At 43.8% G+C, this 26,421-nt stretch overlaps 1 protein-coding gene across 1 annotated transcript in view; it reads left to right on the forward strand.

Annotated features, from left to right (window-relative positions):
* The window catches only part of LOC139366045 (pro-neuregulin-2, membrane-bound isoform-like), a 51,753-nt gene that overhangs the window by 16,994 nt on the left and 8,338 nt on the right, over positions 1–26,421 (forward strand). The window contains exons 2-5 of the mRNA XM_071103130.1: positions 20,547–20,709; positions 20,922–21,040; positions 22,486–22,606; positions 24,989–25,047. Coding sequence (XP_070959231.1) covers positions 20,547–20,709; positions 20,922–21,040; positions 22,486–22,606; positions 24,989–25,047 — 462 coding nt within the window. The remainder of the gene's footprint in view (positions 1–20,546; positions 20,710–20,921; positions 21,041–22,485; positions 22,607–24,988; positions 25,048–26,421) is intronic.

Genomic DNA, 26,421 nt, shown 5'->3' on the forward strand with positions numbered 1-26,421 from the left:
GTTAGTATAGAGAGGGGATGATTATGGAGAGGTTAGTATAGAGAGGGGATGATTATGGAGAGGTTAGTATAGAGAGGGGATGATTATGGAGAGGTTAGTATAGAGAGGGGATGATTATGGAGAGGTTAGTATAGAGAGGGGATCATTATCAAATCAAATCAAACTTTATTTGTCACATGCGCCAAATACAACTGTAGACTTTACCGTGAAATGCTAACTAACAAGCCCTTAACCAACAGTGCAGTTCTAGAAGAGTTAAGAAAATATTTACCAAGGAGTCTAAAATAAAAAGTAATAATGAAAAAGTAACAAAATAAGAATAACAATAATGAGGTTAAATACAGGGGGCACCGGTACTGAGTCAGTGTGCGGGGGTACAGGTTAGTTGAGGTAATCTGTACATGTAGGTGGGGGTGAAGTGACTATGCATAGATAATAAACAGCAAGTCGCAGCAGTGTACAAAAGGGAGGGGGGGTCAATGTAAATAATCCGGTGACGATTTATTAATTGTTCAGCAGTCTTATGGCTCGGGGTTAGAAGCTGTTGAGGAGCCTTTTGGTCCTAGACTTGGCACTCCGGTACCGCTTTCCGTGTGGTAGCAGAGAAAACAGTCTATAACTTGGGTGACTGGAGTCTCTGACAATTTCATGGGCCTTCCTCTGACACCGCCTATTATATAGGTCCTGGATGGCAGGAAGCTTGGCCCCAGTGATGTACTGGGCTGTTCGTACTACCCTCTGTAGCTCCTTATGGTCAGATGTCGAGCAGTTGCCATACCAGGCGGTGATGCAACCGGTCAGGATGCTCTCGATGGTGCAGCTGTAGAACCTTATGTTTGGACCATGATAGTTAGGTGGTGATGTGGACACCAAAGAACTTGAAACTCTCGACCCGCTCCACTACAGCCCTGTTGACGTTAATGAGGGCCTGTTCAGACCCACTCCAATTCACATACCCCGCCTTTTCCTCTAGGTCACGATCAGCTCCTTAGTCTTGCTCACATTGAGGGAAAGGTTGTTGTCTTGGCACCACACTGCCAGTTCTCTGACCTCCTTAAAGGCCATCTCATCGTTGTCGGTGATCAGGCCTACCACTGTTGTGTCTTCAGCCAACTTAATGATGGTGTTGGAGTTGTGTTTGTCCACACAGTCGTGGATGAACAAGGAATACAGGAGGGGGCCAAGTACACACCCCTGAGGGGCCCCAGTGTTAAGAATCAGCATGGCAGACGTGTTGTTGCCTACTCTTACCATCTGGGGGCGGCCCGTCAGGAAGGCCAGGATCCAGTTGCAGAGAAAGGTGTTTAGTCCCAGAGTCCTTAGCTTAGTGATGAGCTTCGTGGGCACTATGGCTTTGAACGCTGAGCTGTAGTCAATGAACAGCATTCTCACATAGGTGTTCCTTTTGTCCAGGTGAGAAAGGTCAGTGTGGAGTGAGATTGAGATTGCGTCCTCTGTGGATCTGTTGGGGCGGTATGCGAATTGGAGTAGGTCTAGGGTGTCTGAGAGGATGCTGTTGATGTGAGCCATGACCAGCCTTTCAAAGCACTTCATGGCTACCGACGTGAGTGCCTTGGGGCGGTAATCATTTAGGCAGGTTACATTCGCTTCCTTGGGCACGGTAGTATAGAGAGAGAGGGGATCATTTTGGAGAGGGTAGTATAGAGAGAAGATCATTATGGGGAAAGGAGTATAGAGAGGGGATGATTATGGAGAGGGTAGTACAGAGAGAGAGGGAGAGAGAGAGGATCATTATGGAGAGAGCAGTATAGAGAAGGGATGATTATGGAAAGGGTAGTATAGAGAGGGAGAGGATCATTATGGAGAGGGTAGTATAGAGAGAGAGAGGATCATTATGGAGAGGGTAGTATAGAGAGAGAGAGGATCATTATGGAGAGGGTAGTATAGAGAGAGAGAGGATCATTATGGAGAGGGTAGTATAGAGAGAGAGGATCATTATGGAGAGGGTAGTATAGAGAGAGAGAAAGGATCATTATGGAGAGGGTAGTAGAGAGAGAGAGAGAGAGAGAGAGAGGATCATTATGGAGAGGGTAGTATAGAGAGAGAGAGGATCATTATGGAGAGGGTAGTATAGAGAGAGAGAGAAGATCATTATGGAGAGGGTCCTATAGAGAGAGAGAGGATCATTATGGATAGGGTAGTTTATAGACAGGAGATCATTATGGAGAGGGTAGTATAGAGACAGGAGATCATTATGGAGAGGGTAGTATAGAGAGAAAGGATCATTATAGAGAGGGTAGTATAGAGAGAGAGAGGATCGTTATGGATAGGGTAGAATTGAGAAAAGGGATCATTATGGAGTGTATAGGTTAGAGAGAGAGTGGATCATTGTAGAGAGGGTTGGTTAGAGAGAGTTGATCATAATGGAAAGGGTAGTATTAAGAGAAAGAGAGGGGATCTTTATGGAGAGGGTAGTATAGAGTGAGAGAGAATTATTATTGGGAGGGTAGTATAGAGAGAAAGGGGATCATTATGGAGAGGGTAGTTTAGAGATAGAGAGGATCATTATGGAGAGGGTAGTATAGAGAGGGATCATTATGGAGAGGGTAGTGTAGAAAGAAAGGATAATTTTGGAGAGGGTAGTATAGAGAGGGGATCATTACGGAGAGGGTATTATCGAGGGAGAGGGGATCATTATGGAGAAGGTGGTGTAGAGCGAGAGGATCAATATGGAGAGGTTAGTATAGATAGAGAGGGGATCATTATGGAGAGGGTAGTATAGAGAGAGGGGATCATTATGGAGAGGGTAGTATAGAGAGAGGGGATCATTATGGAGAGGGTAATATAGAGAGAGGGGATCATTATGGAGAGGGTAGTATTTAGAGATGGGCTCATTATGGAGAGGGTAGTATAGAGAGAGAGAGGATCATTTTGGAGAGGGTAGTATAGAGAGAGAGGATCATTATGGAGAGGGTAGTATAGAGAGAGAGAAAGGATCATTATGGAGAGGGTAGTAGAGAGAGAGAGAGAGGATCATTATGGAGAGGGTAGTATAGAGAGAGAGAGGATCATTATGGAGAGGGTAGTATAGAGAGAGAGAGAAGATCATTATGGAGAGGGTAGTATAGAGAGAGAGAGGATCATTATGGAGAGGGTAGTATAGAGAGAGAGAGGATCATTATGGAGAGGGTAGTATAGAGAGAGAGAGGATCATTATGGAGAGGGTAGTATAGAGAGAGAGGATCATTATGGAGAGGGTAGTATAGAGAGAGAGAAAGGATCATTATGGAGAGGGTAGTAGAGAGAGAGAGAGAGAGAGAGAGAGGATCATTATGGAGAGGGTAGTATAGAGAGAGAGAGGATCATTATGGAGAGGGTAGTATAGAGAGAGAGAGAAGATCATTATGGAGAGGGTCCTATAGAGAGAGAGAGGATCATTATGGATAGGGTAGTTTATAGACAGGAGATCATTATGGAGAGGGTAGTATAGAGACAGGAGATCATTATGGAGAGTGTAGTATAGAGAGAAAGGATCATTATAGAGAGGGTAGTATAGAGAGAGAGAGGATCGTTATGGATAGGGTAGAATTGAGAAAAGGGATCATTATGGAGTGTATAGGTTAGAGAGAGAGTGGATCATTGTAGAGAGGGTTGGTTAGAGAGAGTTGATCATAATGGAAAGGGTAGTATTAAGAGAAAGAGAGGGGATCTTTATGGAGAGGGTAGTATAGAGTGAGAGAGAATTATTATTGGGAGGGTAGTATAGAGAGAGAGGGGATCATTATGGAGAGGGTAGTTTAGAGATAGAGAGGATCATTATGGAGAGGGTAGTATAGAGAGGGATCATTATGGAGAGGGTAGTGTAGAAAGAAAGGATAATTTTGGAGAGGGTAGTATAGAGAGGGGATCATTACGGAGAGGGTATTATCGAGGGAGAGGGGATCATTATGGAGAAGGTGGTGTAGAGCGAGAGGATCAATATGGAGAGGTTAGTATAGATAGAGAGGGGATCATTATGGAGAGGGTAGTATAGAGAGAGGGGATCATTATGGAGAGGGTAGTATAGAGAGAGGGGGGATTATTTTGGAGAGGGTAGTATAGAGAGAGAGGGGATCATTATGGAGAGGGTAGTACAGAGAGAGAGAGATGATCATTATGGAGAGAGTAGTATAGAGAGGGGATCATTATGAAGAGGGTAGTATCGTGAGGGGTTCATTCTGTAGAGGGTTGTACAGAGAGGGGATCATTATGGAGAGGGTAGTATAGAGAGACAGAGGATCATTATGGAGAGGGTAGTATAGAAAGAAAGGATAATTTTGGAGAGGGTAGTATAGAGAGAGAGGTGATCATTATTGATAAGGTAGTATGGAGCGATATGATCGTTATGGAGAGGGTAATATATAGAGAGTGGATCATTATGGAGAGGGTATTATTGAGAGAGAAGGGATCATTATGTAGAGGGTAGTATAGAGAGACAGGATCAATATGGAGAGTGTAGTATAGCGAGAGGGGTCATTGGAGAGGGTAGGAGAGGGTCATTATGGAGAGGGTAGTATTTAGAGATGGGATCATTATGGAGAGGGTAGTATAGAGAGAGGGGATCATTATGGAGAGGGTAGTATAGAGAGACAGGATCATTATGGAGAGGGTAGTATAGAGAGACAGGATCATTATGGAGAGTGTAGTATTGAGAGAGAGGGGATCATTATGGAGAGGGTAGTATAGAGAGAGGGTCATTATGGAGAGGGTGTTATTTAGAGATGGGATCATTATGGAGAGGGTAGTATAGAGAGAGGGGATCATTATGGAGAGGGTAGTATTTAGAGATGGGCTCATTATGGAGAGGGTAGTATAGAGAGAGAGAGAGGATCATTTTGGAGAGGGTAGTATAGAGAGAGGGGATCATTATGGAGAGGGTAGTATAGAGAGAGAGAGGATCATTTTGGAGAGGGTAGTATAGAGAGAGAGGATCATTATGGAGAGGGTAGTATAGAGAGAGAGAAAGGATCATTATGGAGAGGGTAGTAGAGAGAGAGAGAGAGAGAGAGAGAGGATCATTATGGAGAGGGTAGTATAGAGAGAGAGAGGATCATTATGGAGAGGGTAGTATAGAGAGAGAGAGAAGATCATTATGGAGAGGGTAGTATAGAGAGAGAGAGGATCATTATGGAGAGGGTAGTATAGAGAGAGAGAGGATCATTATGGAGAGGGTAGTATAGAGAGAGAGAGGATCATTATGGAGAGGGTAGTATAGAGAGAGAGGATCATTATGGAGAGGGTAGTATAGAGAGAGAGAAAGGATCATTATGGAGAGGGTAGTAGAGAGAGAGAGAGAGAGAGAGAGGATCATTATGGAGAGGGTAGTATAGAGAGAGAGAGGATCATTATGGAGAGGGTAGTATAGAGAGAAAGGATCATTATAGAGAGGGTAGTATAGAGAGAGAGAGGATCATTATGGATAGGGTAGTTTATAGACAGGAGATCATTATGGAGAGGGTAGTATAGAGACAGGAGATCATTATGGAGAGGGTAGTATAGAGAGAAAGGATCATTATAGAGAGGGTAGTATAGAGAGAGAGAGGATCGTTATGGATAGGGTAGAATTGAGAAAAGGGATCATTATGGAGTGTATAGGTTAGAGAGAGAGTGGATCATTGTAGAGAGGGTTGGTTAGAGAGAGTTGATCATAATGGAAAGGGTAGTATTAAGAGAAAGAGAGGGGATCTTTATGGAGAGGGAAGTATAGAGTGAGAGAGAATTATTATTGGGAGGGTAGTATAGAGAGAGAGGGGATCATTATGGAGAGGGTAGTTTAGAGATAGAGAGGATCATTATGGAGAGGGTAGTATAGAGAGGGATCATTATGGAGAGGGTAGTGTAGAAAGAAAGGATAATTTTGGAGAGGGTAGTATAGAGAGGGGATCATTACGGAGAGGGTATTATCGAGGGAGAGGGGATCATTATGGAGAAGGTGGTGTAGAGCGAGAGGATCAATATGGAGAGGTTAGTATAGATAGAGAGGGGATCATTATGGAGAGGGTAGTATAGAGAGAGGGGATCATTATGGAGAGGGTAGTATAGAGAGAGGGGATCATTATGGAGAGGGTAATATAGAGAGAGGGGATCATTATGGAGAGGGTAGTATTTAGAGATGGGCTCATTATGGAGAGGGTAGTATAGAGAGAGAGAGGATCATTTTGGAGAGGGTAGTATAGAGAGGGGATCATTACGGAGAGGGTATTATCGAGGGAGAGGGGATCATTATGGAGAAGGTGGTGTAGAGCGAGAGGATCAATATGGAGAGGTTAGTATAGATAGAGAGGGGATCATTATGGAGAGGGTAGTATAGAGAGAGGGGATCATAATGGAGAGGGTAGTATAGAGAGAGGGGATCATTATGGAGAGGGTAATATAGAGAGAGTGGATCATTATGGAGAGGGTAGTATTTAGAGAGGGGATCATTATGGAGAGGGTAGTATAGAGAGAGAGAGGATCATTTTGGAGAGGGTAGTATAGAGAGAGGGGATCATTATGGAGAGGGTAGTATAGAGAGAGAGAGGATCATTTTGGAGAGGGTAGTATAGAAAGAGAGGATCATTATGGTGAGGGTAGTATAGAGAGAGGGGGGATTATTTTGGAGAGGGTAGTATAGAGAGAGAGGGGATCATTATGGAGAGGGTAGTACAGAGAGAGAGAGATGATCATTATGGAGAGAGTAGTATAGAGAGGGGATCATTATGAAGAGGGTAGTATTGTGAGGGGTTCATTCTGTAGAGGGTTGTACAGAGAGGGGATCATTATGGAGAGGGTAGTATAGAGAGACAGAGGATCATTATGGAGAGGGTAGTATAGAAAGAAAGGATAATTTTGGAGAGGGTAGTATAGAGAGAGAGGTGATCATTATGGATAAGGTAGTATGGAGCGATATGATCGTTATGGAGAGGGTAATATATAGAGAGTGGATCATTATGGAGAGGGTATTATTGAGAGAGAAGGGATCATTATGTAGAGGGTAGTATAGAGAGACAGGATCATTATGGACAGTGTAGTATAGAGAGAGGGTCATTATGGAGAGGGTAGTATTTAGAGATGGGATCATTATGGAGAGGGTAGTATAGAGAGAGGGGATCATTATGGAGAGGGTAGTATAGAGAGACAGGATCATTATGGAGAGGGTAGTATAGAGAGACAGGATCATTATGGAGAGTGTAGTATTGAGAGAGAGGGGATCATTATGGAGAGGGTAGAATAGAGAGAGGGTCATTGTGGAGAGGGTAGTATTTAGAGATGGGATCATTATGGAGAGGGTAGTATAGAGCGAGGGGATCATTATGGAGAGGGTAGTATTTAGAGATGGGCTCATTATGGAGAGGGTAGTATAGAGAGAGAGAGAGGATCATTTTGGAGAGGGTAGTATAGAGAGAGGGGATCATTATGGAGAGGGTAGTATAGAGAGAGAGAGAGAGGATCATTTTGGAGAGGGTAGTATAGAGAGAGAGAGGATAATTATGGAGAGGGTAGTATTGAGAGAGAGATAATCATTTGTGGAGAGGTTAGTATAGAGAGAGAGTATCATTATGGTGAGGGTAGTATAGAGAGAGGGGATCATTATGGAGAGGGTAGTATAGAGAGAGAGAGGATCATTTTGGAGAGGGTAGTATAGAGAGAGGGGATCATTATGGAGAGGGTAGTATAGAGAGACAGGATCATTATGGAGAGGGTAGTATTGAAAGAGAGGATCATTATGGATAGGGTAGTATAGAGAGGGGATCATTATGAAGAGGGTAGTATCGTGAGGGGTTCATTCTGTAGAGGGTTGTACAGAGAGGGGATCATTATGGAGAGGGTAGTATAGAGAGACAGAGGATCATTATGGAGAGGGTAGTATAGAAAGAAAGGATAATTTTGGAGAGGGTAGTATAGAGAGAGAGGTGATCATTATGGATAAGGTAGTATGGAGCGATATGATCGTTATGGAGAGGGTAATATATAGAGAGTGGATCATTATGGAGAGGGTATTATTGAGAGAGAAGGGATCATTATGTAGAGGGTAGTATAGAGAGACAGGATCATTATGGAGAGTGTAGTATAGAGAGAGGGTCATTATGGAGAGGGTAGTATTTAGAGATGGGATCATTATGGAGAGGGTAGTATAGAGAGAGTGGATCATTATGGAGAGGGTAGTATAGAGAGACAGGATCATTATGGAGAGGGTAGTATAGAGAGACAGGATCATTATGGAGAGTGTAGTATTGAGAGAGAGGGGATCATTATGGAGAGGGTAGTATAGAGAGAGGGTCATTGTGGAGAGGGTAGTATTTAGAGATGGGATCATTATGGAGAGGGTAGTATAGAGAGAGGGGATCATTATGGAGAGGGTAGTATTTAGAGATGGGCTCATTATGGAGAGGGTAGTATAGAGAGAGAGAGAGGATCATTTTGGAGAGGGTAGTATAGAGAGAGGGGATCATTATGGAGAGGGTAGTATAGAGAGAGAGAGGATCATTTTGGAGAGGGTAGTATAGAGAGAGAGAGGATAATTATGGAGAGGGTAGTATTGAGAGAGAGATAATCATTTGTGGAGAGGTTAGTATAGAGAGAGAGTATCATTATGGTGAGGGTAGTATAGAGAGAGGGGATCATTATGGAGAGGGTAGTATAGAGAGAGAGAGGATCATTTTGGAGAGGGTAGTATAGAGAGAGGGGATCATTATGGAGAGGGTAGTATAGAGAGACAGGATCATTATGGAGAGGGTAGTATTGAAAGAGAGGATCATTATGGTGAGGGTAGTATAGAGAGAGGGGGGATCATTTTGGAGAGGGTAGTATAGAGAGAGAGGGGATCATTATGGAGAGGGTAGTATAGAGAGTTAGGGGATCATTGAGGAGAGGGTAGTACAGAGAGAGAGAGATGATCATTATGGAGAGAGTAGTATAGAGAGGGGATCATTATGAAGAGGGTAGTATCGTGAGGGGTTCATTCTGGAGAGGGTTGTACAGAGAGAGAGAGATGATCATTATGGAGAGAGTAGTATAGAGAGGGGATCATTATGGAGAGGGTAGTATAGCGAGAGAGGGGATCATTGTGGAGAGAGTTGTATAGAGAGAGAGGGGATCGTTATGGAGAGGGTTGTATATATATAGAGAGAGGGGATCATTGTGAAGAGGGTTGTATAGAGTGGATCATTCTGGAGAGGGTTGTATAGAGAGAGAGGGGATCATTGCGAAGAGGTTTGTATAGAGAGTGGATCATTATGGAGAGAGATGTGCAGGCAAGATGGTGATGCAATTAGGAGGGCACTATAACAGCAGGGTTCGCTCTTGATTTTTTTCACAATTATCCAACCTTGACCTATCAATGGGCTGTGTGTGCGTATGTGTGCGTGTCTTTGTGCTTGTGCGTGTGTGTGGCTGTGTGTGTGCATGCATGTGTATCCCTGCCTGTGTGTGCATGCCTGTGTATGTGTGTGTGTGTGTGTGTGTGTGTGTGTGTGTGTGTGTGTGTGTGTGTGTGTGTGTGTGTGTGTGTGTGTGTGTGTGTGTGTGTGTGTGTGTGTGTGTGTGTGTGTGTGTGTGTGTGAGTGAGTAGGTGCGTGCATGCGTGCGTGTGTGTGTGTATGCCTGTGTGTGTGCAGCTATATAAGCACTATGTTGCTGATTTTGTTTGGATTTCCTTTGTGCTCCTCTGCTCTGGTTCATGTCAGTGTTGCAGGCTGTTATATTTTTTAAGGGGAAGAGAGCGAGGGTCTCCAGAGATTCACACTGTGCCAGTTTATGGCAGAGTGAGGTTGGAAAACAAAGAGCTCCATATCAAAGCTCTACCGCAGAGGCTATCTAGAATAGCTTTAACTCCTCAGAATTTGGCCCTCTCTTTTTTATGAGACAAAGAAATGTGAAAAGTGAAAACACTGACTTTCCAGGATTCAGTCCGGTGTTGGAGTATGATGTCACATACAATAATATTGATTTATTCTGTAACGGAGGTGGTTTGGACAGAGAATCAATTAGTAAAGGGTCAATTGCCCAGCTCACAAGGCCAACTGGAGTCAGGGTTCACCTGGGGGGCTTTCGGGTAATAAATTAAGCTCAATTACCATAGCAATCGTTCTCTCTCCACATGCACACACACACGCACACACACACACACACACACACACACACACACATATGTATGTTGAAATGATTCATAATGGGAAATAGTCCTGAGGCCTTCTTACTTTTCCCTCTATCTCTCGGCTCTGACACAAATGACTGATGATTGGCTGAAAGAAGTTGATAATAAGAAAATTGTTGTTGTTTTGTTAGACATCAAAAGCATCTTTTGACGTTATCAATCATTGTCTGCTGCTGAAATGTATGTGTTATGGCTTTACATCCTCTGCCATATTGTGGTTGGAGAGTTATCTATCTAACAGAACACGGAGGTTGTTCTTTAATGGAAGCCCTTCTAACATAAACCAGGTAGAGTTTGGCATACCTCAAGGTAGCTGTTTGAGCCCTTCATTTGTTCTATTTCTACTAATGACCAACCATTAGCATTGAGTAAAGCCTGTGTGTCTATGTACCCTGATGACTCAACATTATGCACTTCATCTACCTCAGCAATTTAAATCACTGCACACTTAAAATAGAGCTGCAGTCCGTTTTAGAATGGGTGGCAAGTAATAATCACGTCTACAATATATCAAAAACTAAAAGCATTGTGTTTGGGAATAATAATTTGGTAAACCCTAATGAATAATGTGTAAATTAAGCAAGTTCAGGTGACTAAACTGCATGGTGTAATTCTAGATCAGGGCTCTCCAACCCTGTTCCTGGAGAGCTACACTTTTCACTCCAACCACAATTGTAAGATTGAATCCAGAATCATCTTATCAACCAGCTAATTATTGGAATTAAGGTGCGCCTGATTAGGGTTGGAGTGAATACCTGCAGGACTGTAGCTCTTCAGGAACAGGGTTGCAGATTCCTGCCTTAGATAGTAAACTGACATGGTCAAACATATTGATGCAACGTTAGCTAAGATTGGGAAGAGGTTTCTCCCTGATGAAGCGCTGCTCTGCTTTCTTGACATCACAATCAACAAAACAAGCCCTACAGGCCCAAGTTTTATCACACCTGGACCACTGATATATGGTTATATGGTCAAGTGCCACAAAGAAGTACATAGACAAATGGCCCGGAACAGAGATTGACTGCATCACTACTTGTTTTTGTGAGATTTATTGACATGTTGAAAGCATCAAACTGTCTGTTCAAACAGCTAACACACAGCTCACATACCCCATGACACATGCCACCAGGGGTCTCTTCACAGTCCCCAAGTCCAGAACAGATGATGGGAAATACACAGTACTACAAAGAGCCATGACCCAAAAATATTTTGTACCTTAATTTAACCAGGCAAGTCAATTAACAAATTCTTATTTACAATGATGGCCTGCAAGAGGCAAAAGACCTCCTGTGGGACGGAGACTGGGATTAAAATGTTAAAAAATGAAACTCTGTAAAACCAAATGGACAACACAGACAGAAGACACTGGCAACAGCACAAATACAACAGCAAACAAACAGTGGATGTGTGTGTGTGTGCAGGCATGTGTGTGGCATCGGCAAGAACAGCTACCTCCGGTAAGACAAGGAGTGGCGGTCTGTGTCTATGTGTCAATAACAGCTGGTGCGCAGAATCTAACATTAAGCAAGTCTCAAGATTTTGCTCGCCTGAGGTAGAGTATCTCACGATAAGCTGTAGACCACACTATTTACCAAGAGAGTTTTCATCTATATTTTTCATAGCTGTCTATTTACCACCACAAACCGATGCTGACACTAAGACCGTACTCAACGAGCTGCATAAGGCCATAAGCAAACAACTAAATGCTCATCCAGAGGCAGAGCTCCTAGTGGCCGTGGACTTTAATGCAGGGAAACTTAAATCCGTTTTACCTCATTTCTACCAGACCACCTTTACTCCACACACAGATATGCATACCAAGCTCTCCCTCGCCCTCCATTTGGCAAATCTGACCATAATTCTATCCTCCTGATTCCTGCTTATAAGCACAAACTAAAGCAGGAAGTAACAGTGACTCTCTCAATACGGAAGTAGTCAGATGACGCAGATGCTATGCTACGCTAGTACAGACTGGAATATGTTCTGGAATTCATCCGATGGCATTGAGGATTATACCATATAAGTCACCAGCTTCATCAATAAGTGCATCTATGACGTCATCCTCACAGTGACCGTACGTAAATACCCCAACCAGAAGCCATGGATTACAGGCAACATCCGTACTGAGATAAAAGGTAGAGCTGCCGCTTTCAAGGAGCGGGACTCTAACCCGGACACTATTTCGAAATCATGCTATGTCCTCCGACGAACCATCAAACAAAAAAGGGTCAATACAGGACTGAGATTTAATCCTACTACACCGTCTCCGACGTTTGTCGGATGTGGCAGGGCCTGAACTATATCAGACTACAAAGGGAAGCCCAGCCGCAAACTGCCCAGAGACATGAGCCCACCAGATGAGCAAAATTATTTCTATGCGCGCCTCGAGGCAAGCAACACTGAAGCATGCATGAGTGCAGTAGCTGTTCCGGACGACGCTCTCCGTAGCTGATGTGAGTAAGACCTTTAAACAGGTCAACATTAACAAGGCCACAGGGCCAGGCAGATTACCAGGACGTGTACTCAGAGCATGCGCTGATCAACTTGCAAGTGTCTTCACTGACATTCTCAACCTGTCCCTGACGGAGTGTGTAAAACCTACATGTTTCAAAAGACCAACATAGTCCCTGTGCCCAAGAACACCAAGGTAACCTGCCTAAATGACTACTGCCCCAAGGCACTCACATCTGTAGCCATGAAGTGTGAATGGCTGGTCATAGCTCACATCAACAACATCATCCCAGAAACCCTAGACCCACTCCAATTCGCATACCACCCCAACAGATCCACAGATTTTATTTTTGTATTTTTTATTTCACCTTTATTTAACCAGGTAGGCAAGTTGAGAACAAGTTCTCATTTACAATTGCGACCTGGCCAAGATAAAGCAAAGCAGTTCGACACATACAACGACACAGAGTTACACATGGAGTAAAACAAACATACAGTCAATAATACAGTAATAAACAAGTCTATATACGATGTGAGCAAATGAGGTGAGAAGGGAGGTAAAGGCAAAAAAAGGCCATGGTGGCAAAGTAAATACAATATAGCAAGTAAAACACTGGAATGGTAGATTTGCAGTGGAAGAATGTGCAAAGTAGAAATAAAAATAATGGGGTGCAAAGGAGCAAAATAAATAAATAAAATAAATACAGTAGGGAAAGAGGTAGTTGTTTGGGCTAAATTATAGGTGGGCTATGTACAGGTGCAGTAATCTGTGAGCTGCTCTGACAGTTGATGCTTAAAGCTAGTGAGGGAGACAAGTGTTTCCAGTTTCAGAGATTTTTGTAGTTCGTTCCAGTCATTGGCAGCAGAGAACTGGAAGGAGAGGCGGCCAAAGAAAGAATTGGTTTTGGGGGTGACCAGAGAGATATAACTTCTGGAGCGCGTGCTACAGGTGGGTGATGCTGTGGTGACTAGCGAGCTGAGATAAGGGGGGACTTTACCTAGCAGGGTCTTGTAGATGACATGGAGCCAGTGGGTTTGGTGACGAGTATGAAGCGAGGGCCAGCCAACGAGAGCGTACAGGTCGCAATGGTGGGTAGTATATGGGGCTTTGGTGACAAAACGGATTGCACTGTGATAGACTGCATCCAATTTGTTGAGTAGGGTATTGGAGGCTATTTTGTAAATGACATCGCCGAAGTCGAGGATTGGTAGGATGGTCAGTTTTACAAGGGTATGTTTGGCAGCATGAGTGAAGGATGCTTTGTTGCGAAATAGGAAGCCAATTCTAGATTTAACTTTGGATTGGAGATGTTTGATGTGGGTCTGGAAGGAGAGTTTAAAGTCTAACCAGACACCTAGGTATTTGTAGTTGTCCACATATTATAAGTCAGAGCCGTCCAGAGTAGTGATGTTGGACAGGCGGGCAGGTGCAGGCAGCGATCGGTTGAAGAGCATGCATTTAGTTTTACTTGTATTTAAGAGCAATTGGAGGCCACGGAAGGAGAGTTGTATGGCATTGAAGCTTGCCTGGAGGTTTGTTAACACAGTGTCCAAAGAATGGCCAGAAGTATACAGAATGGTGTCGTCTGCGTAGAGGTGGATCAGAGACTCACCAGCAGGAAGAGCGACATCATTGATGTATACAGAGAAGAGAGTCGGTCCAAGAAATTAACCCTGTGGCACCCCCATAGAGACTGCCAGAGGTCCGGACAGCAGACCCTCCAATTTGACACACTGAACTCTATCAGAGAAGTAGTTGGTGAACCAGGCGAGGCAATCATTTGAGAAACCAAGGCTGTCGTGTCTGCCGATGAGGATGTGGTGATTGACAGAGTCGAAAGCCTTGGCCAGATCAATGAATACGGCTGCACAGTAATGTTTCTTATCGAGTTGCTGTGGGGGGTGCAGTGCTGTTGACCGGGGTAGGAGTAGCCAGGTGGAAAGCATGGCCAGCCGTAGAAAAATGCTTATTGAAATTCTCAATTATGGTGGATTTATCAGTGGTGACAGTGTTTCCTATCTTCAGTGCAGTGGGCAGCTGGGAGGAGGTGTTCTTATTCTCCATGGACTTTACAGTGTCCCAGAACATTTTTGAGTTAGTGTTGCAGGAAGCTAATTTCTGCTTGAAAAAGCTAGCCTTGGCTTTTCTAACTGCCTGTGTATAATGGTTTCTAGCTTCCCTGAACAGCTGCATATCACGGGGGCTGTTCGATGCTAATGCAGAACGCCATAGGATGTTTTTGTGTTGGTTAAGGGCAGTCAGGTCTGGGGAGAACCAAGGGCTATATCTGTTCCTGGTTCTAAATTTCTTGAATGGGGCATGCTTATTTAAGATGGTTAGGAAGGCATTTAAAAAAAATACCCAGGCATCCTCTACTGACGGGATGAGATCAATATCCTTCCAGGATACCCCGGCCAGGTCGATTAGAAAGGCCTGCTCGCTGAAGTGTTTCAGGGAGCGTTTGACAGTGATGAGTGGAGGTCATTTGACCGCTGACCCATTACGGATGCAGGCAATGAGGCAGTGATTGCTGAGATCTTGGTTGAAGATAGCAGAGGTGTATTTAGAGGGCAAGTTGGTTAGGATGATATCTATGAGGGTGCCCGTGTTTAAGGCTTTGGGGAGGTACCTGGTAGATGATGCAATCTCTATTGCACTCCACACTGCCCTTTCCTACCTGGACAAAAGGAACACCTACAGTGCCTTGCGAAAGTATTCGGCCCCCTTGAACTTTGCAACCTTTTGCCACATTTCAGGCTTCAAACATAGATATAAAACTGTATTTTTTTGTGAAGAATCAACAACAAGTGGGACACAATCATGAAGTGGAACGACATTTATTGAATATTTCAAACTTTTTTAACAAATCAAAAACTGAAAAATTGGGCGTGCAAAATTATTCAGCCCCCTTAAGTTAATACTTTGTAGCGGCACCTTTTGCTGCGATTACAGCTGTAAGTCGCTTGGGGTATGTCTCCATCAGTTTTGCACATCGAGAGACTGACATTTTTTCCCATTCCTCCTTGCAAAACAGCTCGAGCTCAGTGAGGTTGGATGGAGAGCATTTGTGAACAGCAGTTTTCAGTTCTTTCCACAGATTCTCGATTGGATTCAGGTCTGGACTTTGTCTTGGCCATTCTAACACCTGGATATGTTTATTTTTGAACCATTCCATTGTAGATTTTGCTTTATGTTTTGGATCATTGTCTTGTTGGAAGACAAATCTCCGTCCCAGTCTCAGGTCTTTTGCAGACTCCATCAGGTTTTCTTCCAGAATGGTCCTGTATTTGGCTCCATCCATCATCCCATCAATTTTAACCATCTTCCCTGTCCCTGCTGAAGAAAAGCAGGCCCAAACCATGATGCTGCCACCACCATGTTTGACAGTGGGGATGGTGTGTTCAGGGTGATGAGCTGTGTTGCTTTTACGCCAAACATAACGTTTTGCATTGTTGCCAAAAAGTTTAATTTTGGTTTCATCTGACCAGAGCACTTTCTTCCACATGTTTGGTGTGTCTCCCAGGTGGCTTGTGGCAAACTTTAAACTACACTTTTTATGGATATCTTTAAGAAATGGCTTTCTTCTTGCCACTCTTCCATAAAGGCCAGATTTGTGCAATATACAACTGATTGTTGTCCTATGGACAGAGTCTCCCACCTCAGCTGTAGATTTCTGCAGTTCATCCAGAGTGATCATGGGCCTCTTGGCTGCATCTCTGATCAGTCTTCTCCTTGTATGAGCTGAAAGTTTAGAGGGACGGCCAGGTCTTGGTAGATTTGCAGTGGTCTGATACTCCTTCCATTTCAATATTATCGCTTGCACAGTGCTCCTTGGGATGTTTAAAGCTTGGGAAATCTTTTTGTATCCAAATCCGGCTTTAAACTTCTTCACAACAGTATCTCGGACCTGCCTGGTGTGTTCCTTGTTCTTCATGATGCTCTCTGCGCTTTTAACGGACCTCTGAGACTATCACAGTGCAGGTGCATTTATACGGAGACTTGATTACACACAGGTGGATTGTATTTATCATCATTAGTTATTTAGGTCAACATTGGATCATTCAGAGATCCTCACTGAACTTCTGGAGAGAGTTTGCTGCACTGAAAGTAAAGGGGCTGAATAATTTTGCATGCCCAATTTTTCAGTTTTTGATTTGTTAAAAAAGTTTGAAATATCCAATAAATGTCGTTCCACTTCATGATTGTGTCCCACTTGTTGTTGATTCTTCACAAAAAAATACAGTTTTATATCTTTATGTTTGAAGCCTGAAATGTGGCAAAAGGTCGCAAAGTTCAAGGGGGCCGAATACTTTCGCAAGGCACTGTATGTGAGAATACAATTCATTGACTACAGCTCAGAATTGAACACCATAGTGCCCTCAAAGCTCATCACTAAGCTAAGAACCCTAGGACTAAACACCTCCCTCTGCAACTGGATCCTGGACTTCCTTATGGGCTGCCACCCAGGTGGTTAGGGTAGGCAACATCACATCTGCCACGCTGATCCTCAACACGCGGGAGCCTCAGGGGTGCATGCTTAGTCCCCTCCTGTACTCCCTGTTCACCCATGACTGCATGGCCAAGCATGACTCCCACACCATCATTAGGTTTGCAGACGACATAACGGTGGTAGGCCTGATCACCGACGACGATGAGACAGCCTATAGGGAGGAGGTCAGAGACCTGGCAGTGTGATGCTAGAACAACAACCTCTCCCTCAACGTAATCAAGTCAAAGGAGATGATTGTGGACTACAGGAAAAGGTGGGCCGAGCACACCCCCATTCTCATCGACAGGGATGTAGTGGACAGGTTGAGAGCTTCAAGCTCCTTGGTGTCCACATCACCAACAAACTATCATGTTCCAAACACACCAAGACAGTCGTGAAGAGGGCACAACAACGCCTATTCCTTCTCAGGAGACTGACAAGATTTGGCATGGGTCCTCAGGTCCTCAAACGTTCTACAGCTGCACCATCGAGAGCTGGTATGGCAACTGTTCGGCCTCCAAACTATTTGCATTGACCCCCCTCCTTTTTATGTTGCTGTTACTCGCTGGTTTATTATCTATCACTTTACCCCTATCTACATCTACATATTACCTCAATTACCTTGACTAACCTGTACCCCTGCACATTGACTCGGTACCGGTACCCCCTGGATACAGCCTCGTTATTGTTATTTTATTGTTACTGTTTTATTTTTTTACTTTAGTTTATTTAGTAAATATTTTCTGAACTCTTATTTTTCTTAAAACTGCAATGTTGTTTAAGGGCTTGTAAGTAAGCATTTCACGGTAATACCTGTTGTATTTGGAGCATGTGACAAATCAAATTTGATTTGTGTGTGAAGTAAAACAACATGCTTCCTTACATAAGGCAATTCAAATTAGTGACACCAGGTTACAACTAGAAACAACTACATCTCTATTTGTCCTTTGAACTCCTCAAGGTTTAGGTTGACTTGAGGGAATTCCAAGACCTAAGGGCTGAGTAATGAAATTATCTTTTCCCATGCTCGGTTCAAATTTTCGACCATAAAACAAGATTGAGATCTGAGTTTATACTGTATGCGTTTTCATTTTGAGCTAGAAGAGAGGATAAATAAAATTACACTTTTCATAAAATGGCCTTATAAATAAGAACATACCAGTGTTTGAGCCTGCATGTTGCTAGTGATGTCCACCTGATAGCACTATAGAGATCACAATGTTGAGTTAGACGTCTCTGATTGGTGACAAAAGGAAGGGCTGCATGATACACAGAGTCAAGAGCCTTAAGTGTACTGTAGAGCTTGAGACTTGCAGATAAATAGAATCAACATAGTTCAACACAAATCAGGAAAACGAATCAACTCTTTTCTGGTAGCAAAAGCGTTGTGCCGGTATTAAAAACAATGCGCAGCTTGATTTTCCTGGCAAGTTTCTCTGATGGATGGTGAAGCTCAACTTCTCAATGTCCTTCCAGGGTAGTAATTACATGGGTTTCAGAGTGTTTAGTATTGGAATATACCATGCATTTTGTTTTAGAGGAATTCAGAACAAGCTTCAAATTGTACAGATTCTGTTGAATGATGTTGAAAGCTGTTTGAGCTTTCAAAAAGTCAAAAAGTCAAACTGCTGCCACTTGAATAGAGAACAGAGTCAAACTGCTGTTACTTGAATAGAGAACAGTGTCAAACTGCTGCCCCTTGAATAGAGAACAGTGTCAAACTGCTGCCCCTTGAATAGAGAACAGTGTCAAACTGCTGCCACTTGAATAGAGAACAGTGTCAAACTGCTGCCACTTGAATAGAGAACAGTGTCAAACTGCTGCCACTTGACTAGAGAACAGTGTCAAACTGCTGCCACTTGAATAGAGAACAGAGTCAAACTGCTGCTACTTGAATAGAGAACAGAGTCAAACTGCTACTACTTGAATAGAGAACAGTGTCAAACTGCTGCCACTTGAATAGAGAACAGTGTCAAACTGCTGCCACTTGACTAGAGAACAGTGTCAAACTGCTGCTACTTGAATAGAGAACAGTGTCAAACTGCTTCTACTTGAATAGAGAACAGTGTCAAACTGCTTCTACTTGAATAGAGAACAGTGTCAAACTGCTGCTACTTGAATAGAGAACAGTGTCAAACTGCTTTTACTTGACTAGAGAACAGAGTCAAACTGCTGCTACTTGACTAGAGAACAGTGTCAAACTGCTTCTACTTGACTAGAGAACAGTGTCAAACTGCTGCTACTTGAATAGAGAACAGTGTCAAACTGCTGCAACTTGAATAGAGAACAGTGTCAAACTGCTGCCACTTGACTAGAGAACAGTGTCAAACTGCTTCTACTTGAATAGAGAACAGTGTCAAACTGCTGCCACTTGAATAGAGAACAGTGTCAAACTGCTGCCACTTGACTAGAGAACAGTGTCAAACTGCTGCTACTTGAATAGAGAACAGTGTCAAACTGCTGCCACTTGAATAGAGAACAGTGTCAAACTGCTTCTACTTGAATAGAGAACAGTGTCAAACTGCTTCTACTTGACTAGAGAACAGTGTCAAACTGCTGCTACTTGACTAGAGAACAGTGTCAAACTGCTGCTACTTGACTAGAGAACAGTGTCAAACTGCTGTTACTTGACTAGAGAACAATGTCATCTGCATACAAAATTACATCAGCTGTCTGAATATGTCTCCCAATGTTGTTGACATGAATAATAAACTACAGGGGACCTAAAATTGATTCTTGAGGCACACCCGAGCACAAACGACTTACAAACGTCTGCCTTAAGACACTGGGTTCGATCTGATAGCGAGTTCACAAACTACTCCAGATCATGACCAGTAATGCCAACACAATTCAGTCTGTGCACCAAGAAGGTGTGGTTCTCGGTGTCAAACACCTTTGACAAGTCTGTGAACACAGATATACAATGCAGCTTCCTATCCAGTGCACAGTGAATATAATTCAAAACCTTCAAAGTGGATGTTACAGTGCTATGGCTAGATCTGAACTCTTTTCCACATCAAGTAACTCAAGCGAGCAGTAAAATCAGATCTAAAAAAACAGATGAAACAACACCTCATGGCACATTGCGGACTGTGAAGAGGCACACACACACACACACACACACACACACACACACACACACACACACACACACACACACACACACATACACACACTATAATGCTATGATATTGTGGTACTGGGGTCTTTATATTGTAGATGTGTAATATTAGAGTAATAATGTAATAATGTCTTCTATGATGTATTGTGATATTTATGATGTAGGCTGTTTTTGTGTTTTGTTGTGAAGTAATTGTTTTAATCTTGTTTGGACCCCAGGAAGAGTAGCTTATGGGGATCCTAATAAATACTTTCTCCGTAACCCCTCCCACCCCCTCTCTCTCTCTCTCTCTTTGTCTCTCTCACTCTCGTCTCTCTCACTCTCTCTCTTTGTCTCTCTCTCTCTCTAGCTGTGGCCCCTAAGTTGCGGCCGATGAGGGGCCAGTCTCTAATGGAGGGGGAGAGGCTGTATCTGAAGTGTGAGGCGTCAGGGAACCCCAGCCCCTCCTTCCGATGGTATAAAGATGGCCGAGAGCTCCAGAGGGGAAAAGATGTCAAAATCAAGACCAATAAGTGAGTCTCAGAGACCAGCCAACCTCCAGTCACACATTCAAACGCATAACAAAGACTCTCCAAAATAGACACTATAGACACTGCTGTTTCTGTTTTGAACAAGCATTAATCTTGACTCAAATTAATCACATAATTTCTCTCTCTCTCTCCTTCTCTCTCTCACTCCATTTCTCTCTCTCTCTCCTTCTCTCTTCCTCTCTCATTCTCTGAAGGAAAAACTCCAAGGTCCAGATCAACCGAGCGAGGCTGGAGGATTCTGGGAACTACACGTGTGTGGTTGAGAACATGCTGGGCCAGGAGAGCACTACGAGCAGCATCAGTGTGCAGAGCCGTGAGTCCACAGACACACCATCCTCTATCTACAGTATGATGTTCTTACTATTCTATAACGTTCACAATCTTTCCACCTTCTTCATTAACTACCACATACTTTTTTTTCTTGACAACCACCATGCTCTGTTTTCTTTGAAAACCAGACATTCTCTTCCTCTCTTCTTTGGTAAAGACCAGACATTCTCTTCCTCTCTTCTTTGGTAAAGACCAGACATTCTCTTCCTCTCTTCTTTGGTAAAGACCAGACATTCTCTTCCTCTCTTCTTTGAAAACCAGACATTCTCTTCCTCTCTTCTTTGGTAAAGACCAGACATTCTCTTTCTCTCTTCCTTAGTAACCACAACATTCTTTCCCTTTCTTCCTTAGTAACCATTTATTACCCTTCTTCCATAGTTACCTCTACACTTTTCTTCTCTTTCTTAGTTACCGCCACACTCCCCCTCTTCCTTGCTGACCACTACTCTTACTCTCTCTCCTCCATAGTGACCACTACTCTTACTCTCTCTCCTCCATAGTGACCACTACTCTTACTCTCTCTTCTCCATAGTGACCACTACTCTTACTCTCTCTCCTCCATAGTGACCACTACTCTTACTCTCTCTCCTCCCTAGTGACCCCTACTCTTAATCTCTATCCTCCATAGTGACCACTACTCTTACTCTCTCTCATCCATAGTGACCACTACTCTTACTCTCTCTCCTCCATAGTGACCACTACTCTTACTCTCTCTCCTCCATAGTGACCACTACTCTTACTCTCTCTCCTCCATAGTGACCACTACTCTTACTCTCTCTCCTCCATAGTGACCCCTACTCTTACTCTCTCTCCTCCATAGTGACCACTAGTCTTACTCTCTCTCATCCATAGTGACCACTACTCTTACTCTCTTTCCTACATAGTGACCACTACTCTTACTCTCTCTCCTCCATAGTGACCACTACTCTTACTCTCTCTCCTCCATAGTGACCACTACTCTTACTTTCTCTCCTCCATAGTGACCACTACTCTTACTCTTTCTCCTCCATAGTGACCACTACTCTTACTCTCTCTCCTCCATAGTGACCCCTACTCTTACTCTCTCTCCTCCATAGTGACCACTACTCTTACTCTCTCTCCTCCATAGTGACCACTACTCTTACTCTCTTTCCTACATAGTGACCACTACTCTTACTCTCTCTCCTCCATAGTGACCACTACTCTTACTCTCTCTCCTCCATAGTGACCACTACTCTTACTTTCTCTCCTCCATAGTGACCACTACTCTTACTCTTTCTCCTCCATAGTGACCACTACTCTTACTCTCTCTCCTCCATAGTGACCACTACTCTTACTCTCTCTCCTCCATAATGACCAATACTCTTACTCTCTCTCCTCCATAGTGACCACTACTCTTACTTTCTCTCCTCCATAGTGACCACTACTCTTACTCTCTCTCCTCCATAGTGACCACTACTCTGTCTCCAGGCTCGAGTCACGCCCGGCGCTGTAACGACACAGAGAAGTCGTACTGTGTGAACGGTGGAGACTGTTATTTCATACACGGTATAAACCAACTGTCATGCAAGTAAGTGACTGGTCCTGTCCTCCTGCTGTGTCTGTCACTATGTGGCTTCAGCTGTGTGTTGTTCACCCTGTTAACCCAATCGCCAATCTCCTTCTCCAGACACGAAATGCCAAGTGTCATCACGTTCATTGTAAATGATCCTCTCAAGGATTAGTCAGGGTGCAACATCAAAGGCTTCCCTGTTGATTGTAAACTCATTCTTCTTCTTCTCCCTTCACCCCTGTTTCTCTTGCTCTCGACAAACATTCATCTTTCCTCCATCTCTGATGTGTCTTTCCATCCATCCATTTCTCCTTCTTTCTCTTGCTCTCTCTCCCTCTCTTTCCCTATCCCTCTAATATATCTCCAGCTCGTTGCACGAAGGGCTGCATGCTGTTTAACAATGTGTTAGCAAACAAAATGCAAAAGCATTCAAGAAAACAGGCAATACTAGAGATGAAAGACGTACTTTTCCCAAGTGAACAAGGCCCCACAGACAGACAGCCTAAAGTTGTTCCGTTACATACTGTGACAGACAGCCTAACAAAATATCTTGAGGTGTTTGGGTGCTTGGCTGGCTGATACCCTAACCTACACAGAACACTGTACTCTGTCAGGCTGTAGGAGGTAGACGTGTATCCAGTCATGTTGCCGGTGATTTATGGGTTGTAAATAGTGCTTCCTGATCCTGAGTTGTGTGTCTGAGTTGTGTGCAGAAGGACAGAGTTAGAGTTATGTGTGACAGAATAGAGAAACAAAGACAGAGTTAGAGTTATGTTGTGTTCTCTCTTAGCCTAGATGTCGGTCTGTTTAGAAGGATCAGCTCTGTTCTGAATGAACCAAGCAGACTAGCGCAGGCTGTGGTGTGGCACTGGCATTGTATGCTAGAGGTTAGCAGCCCTCAGACAAATCCCATTCCCTCTTTAGCATCAGAGAGAAATGAAGGAATGCCATTTTATTTCATTCAGATGAATGCTTTTTTTTAAAGAGAGATGTTTATATCTCTGTGGAGACTGTTTCCCTTTTTATTTGTCTTGTTCACAGGGCTGACAAAAAGAGGGGAAGAAAGAGAGAGGGGGGATGAGATAGAGAGATGGAGATAGTGAGAGGAAGAGAGAGAGAGAGAGGCGATGTCCTAGCATGGGCTTGCATGCTGCCTCAGTGTCTCTATTTATAACTGCATGGGAAATTGCTGAGTGGGCTCTTCTCTTCCAAGGAAGAGGTTCTTTCCTTAATTGATCCAAAATGCACAGTGAAGCTTTCTCTTTGGTACTATATGAGGGAAAAAATATATCCTGTACAGTTTTATGCATGTTATGAATATTCAGACCCTGTGAGACTAGTTCAATTGAATGCTGTTTTAGAGCATCAGGGATCAGCATATGTATGTGTTAGGGACTCACACACTGTAGTTACAGTGTAGTTACATTATAGTTACAGTACGGTAAGTGTAAAAACTTGGACATCCCATGTATACTCCAATCCCCCACCTTTCTCTCCTAGATGTCTTTGAGTCCTTCAGCAAAGGGGTGCTTCCTTGCAGACTATGCCTTTGCAGTTTTTTAAGCCCAAACTCTTTGAAAGTGCATCTTGGGAAACAAACCCTGTCAATCAGTAATGTGTAGTGGGTGTTTCTGCTGATATGATTTTAGCTCCGACTCCTCCTGTTCCACCTCCCGCAGGTCCACATCTTCCAGCCTTTCACATGTGATGATGTCATAGCGTGCAATGATGTCATAGCGTGCAATTATGTCATAGCGATGACGCCATAGTAATGATGTCATAGCAATGGCATAACGCTCTACCCTCTACCTCTGACAAATGCTATTAGGCTGTGCTCTGTTTCTAACTCCATGTTCTCTGCTCTCTTGTGTCCCTCCCTCCCTCCCTATCTTCATCTCTCCCTCCCTCCCTCCCTCCCTATCTTTATCTCCCCTTCCCTCCTCTCCTCCCTTTTTCCTCCCTCTTTCCTTCCTTCCTTCCTTCCTTCCTTCCTTCCTTCCTTCCTTCCTTCCTTCCTTCCCTCCCTCCCTCCCTCCCTCCCTCCCTCCCTCCCTCCCTCCCTCACTTTCTTTCTCCCTTCATCCAACCTTTTCCTTCCCTCCATCCCTCCCTTTCTTTCTCTCTCTCTCCCTCCCTCCCTCACTCCCTTTCTTGCTCTCTTCCTCCCTTTCTCTCTTGCTCTCTCCTTCCCTCCCACCTTCCCTCCCTTGCTCCCTCCCTCCCTCCCTCCCATTGCTCTCTCCCTCCCTCCATTTCTCTCTACCTCCCTACCTCCCTTACTCTCTCTCTCCCTCCCTCCTTTCCCTTATATGTACTTCCTCCTTCGCCTCCTCTCCCTCAAACCTCTTCCTCTTTTCCCTCCCTCCCTCTTCTCCTTCTGTGGCTTGTTTCCCCCATCAGGTGTCCAAATGACTATACAGGTGATCGCTGTCAAAAATCCGTCATGGCAGGTTTCTACAGTATGTTCATTTCCTCCTGTCTGTCTGTCTGTCTGTCTGTCTGTCTGTCTGTCTGTCTGTCTGTCTGTCTGTCTGTCTGTCTGTCTGTCTGTCTGTCTGTCTGTCTGTCTTCCTCATTGGAACGCTGCTGCATGCTCTGGAGGGCGATACCTACGTGTGTGTGTGTGTGTGTGTGTGTGTGTGTGTGTGTGTGTGTGTGTGTGTGTGTGTGTGTGTGTGTGTGTGTGTGTGTGTGTGTGTGTGTGTGTGTGTGTGTGTCTGTGTGTGTGTGTGTGTGTGTGCTTGCGTGGCTGCGTGAGTGTGTACAGTGGCTTGCGAAAGTATTCACCCCCTTGGTATTTTTCCTATTTTGTTGCCTCACAACCTGGAATTAAAATTGATTTTTGGGGGTTTGTATCATTTAATTTACACAACATGCCTAACACTTTGAAGATGCAAAATATAATATATAACAAACAAGAAATATGAAAAAAAATATAAAGAACTTGAACGTGCATAATTATTCACCCCCCCCAAGTCAATACTTTGTAGAGACACCTTTTGCAGCAATTACAGCAGCAAGTCTCTTGGGGTATGTCTCTGTAAGCTTGGCACATCTAGCCACTGGGATTTTTGCCCATTCTTCAAGGCAAAACTGCTCCAGCTCCTTCAAGTTGGATGGGTTCCGCTGGTGTATAGCAATCTTTAAGTCATACTACAGATTCTCAATTCGATTGAGGTCTGGGCTTTGACTAGGCCATTCCAAGACATTTAAATGTTTCCCCTTAAACCACTCAAGTGTTGCTTTAGCAGTATGCTTAGGGTCATTGTCCTGCTGGAAGGGGAACCTCCGTCCCAGTCTAAAATCTCTGGAAGACTGAAACAGGTTTCCCTCAAGAATTTCCCTGTATTTAGTGCCATCCATCATACCTTCTGTTCTGACCAGTTACCCAGTCTCTGCCGATGAAAAACAAAAGCATGATGCTGCCACCACCATGCTTCACTGTGGGGATGTTGTTCTCGGGGTGATAGGAGGTGTTGGGTTTGCACCAGACTTAGCGTTTTCCTTGATGGCCAAAAATGTTAGTCTCATCTGACCAGATTACCTTCTTCCATATGTTTGGGGAGTCTCCCACATGCCTTTTGGCAAACACCAAACATGTTTGCTTATTTTTTTCTTTAAGCAATGGCTTTTTCCTGGCCACTCTTCCATAAAGCCCAGCTCTGTGGAGAATACGGCTTAAAGTGGTCCTATGGACAGATACTCCAATCTCCACTTTGATCTCTTTGTTGCCTCTGATTAATGCCTTCCTTGCCTGGTTCGTGAGTTTTGGTGGGCGGCCCCTCTCTTGTCAGGTTTGTTCTGGTGCCATATTCGTTAAATTTTTTTAATAA

Source organism: Oncorhynchus clarkii, chromosome 14 (assembly GCF_045791955.1).
Source record: "Oncorhynchus clarkii lewisi isolate Uvic-CL-2024 chromosome 14, UVic_Ocla_1.0, whole genome shotgun sequence".
NCBI classification, from domain to species: Eukaryota; Metazoa; Chordata; class Actinopteri; order Salmoniformes; family Salmonidae; genus Oncorhynchus; species Oncorhynchus clarkii.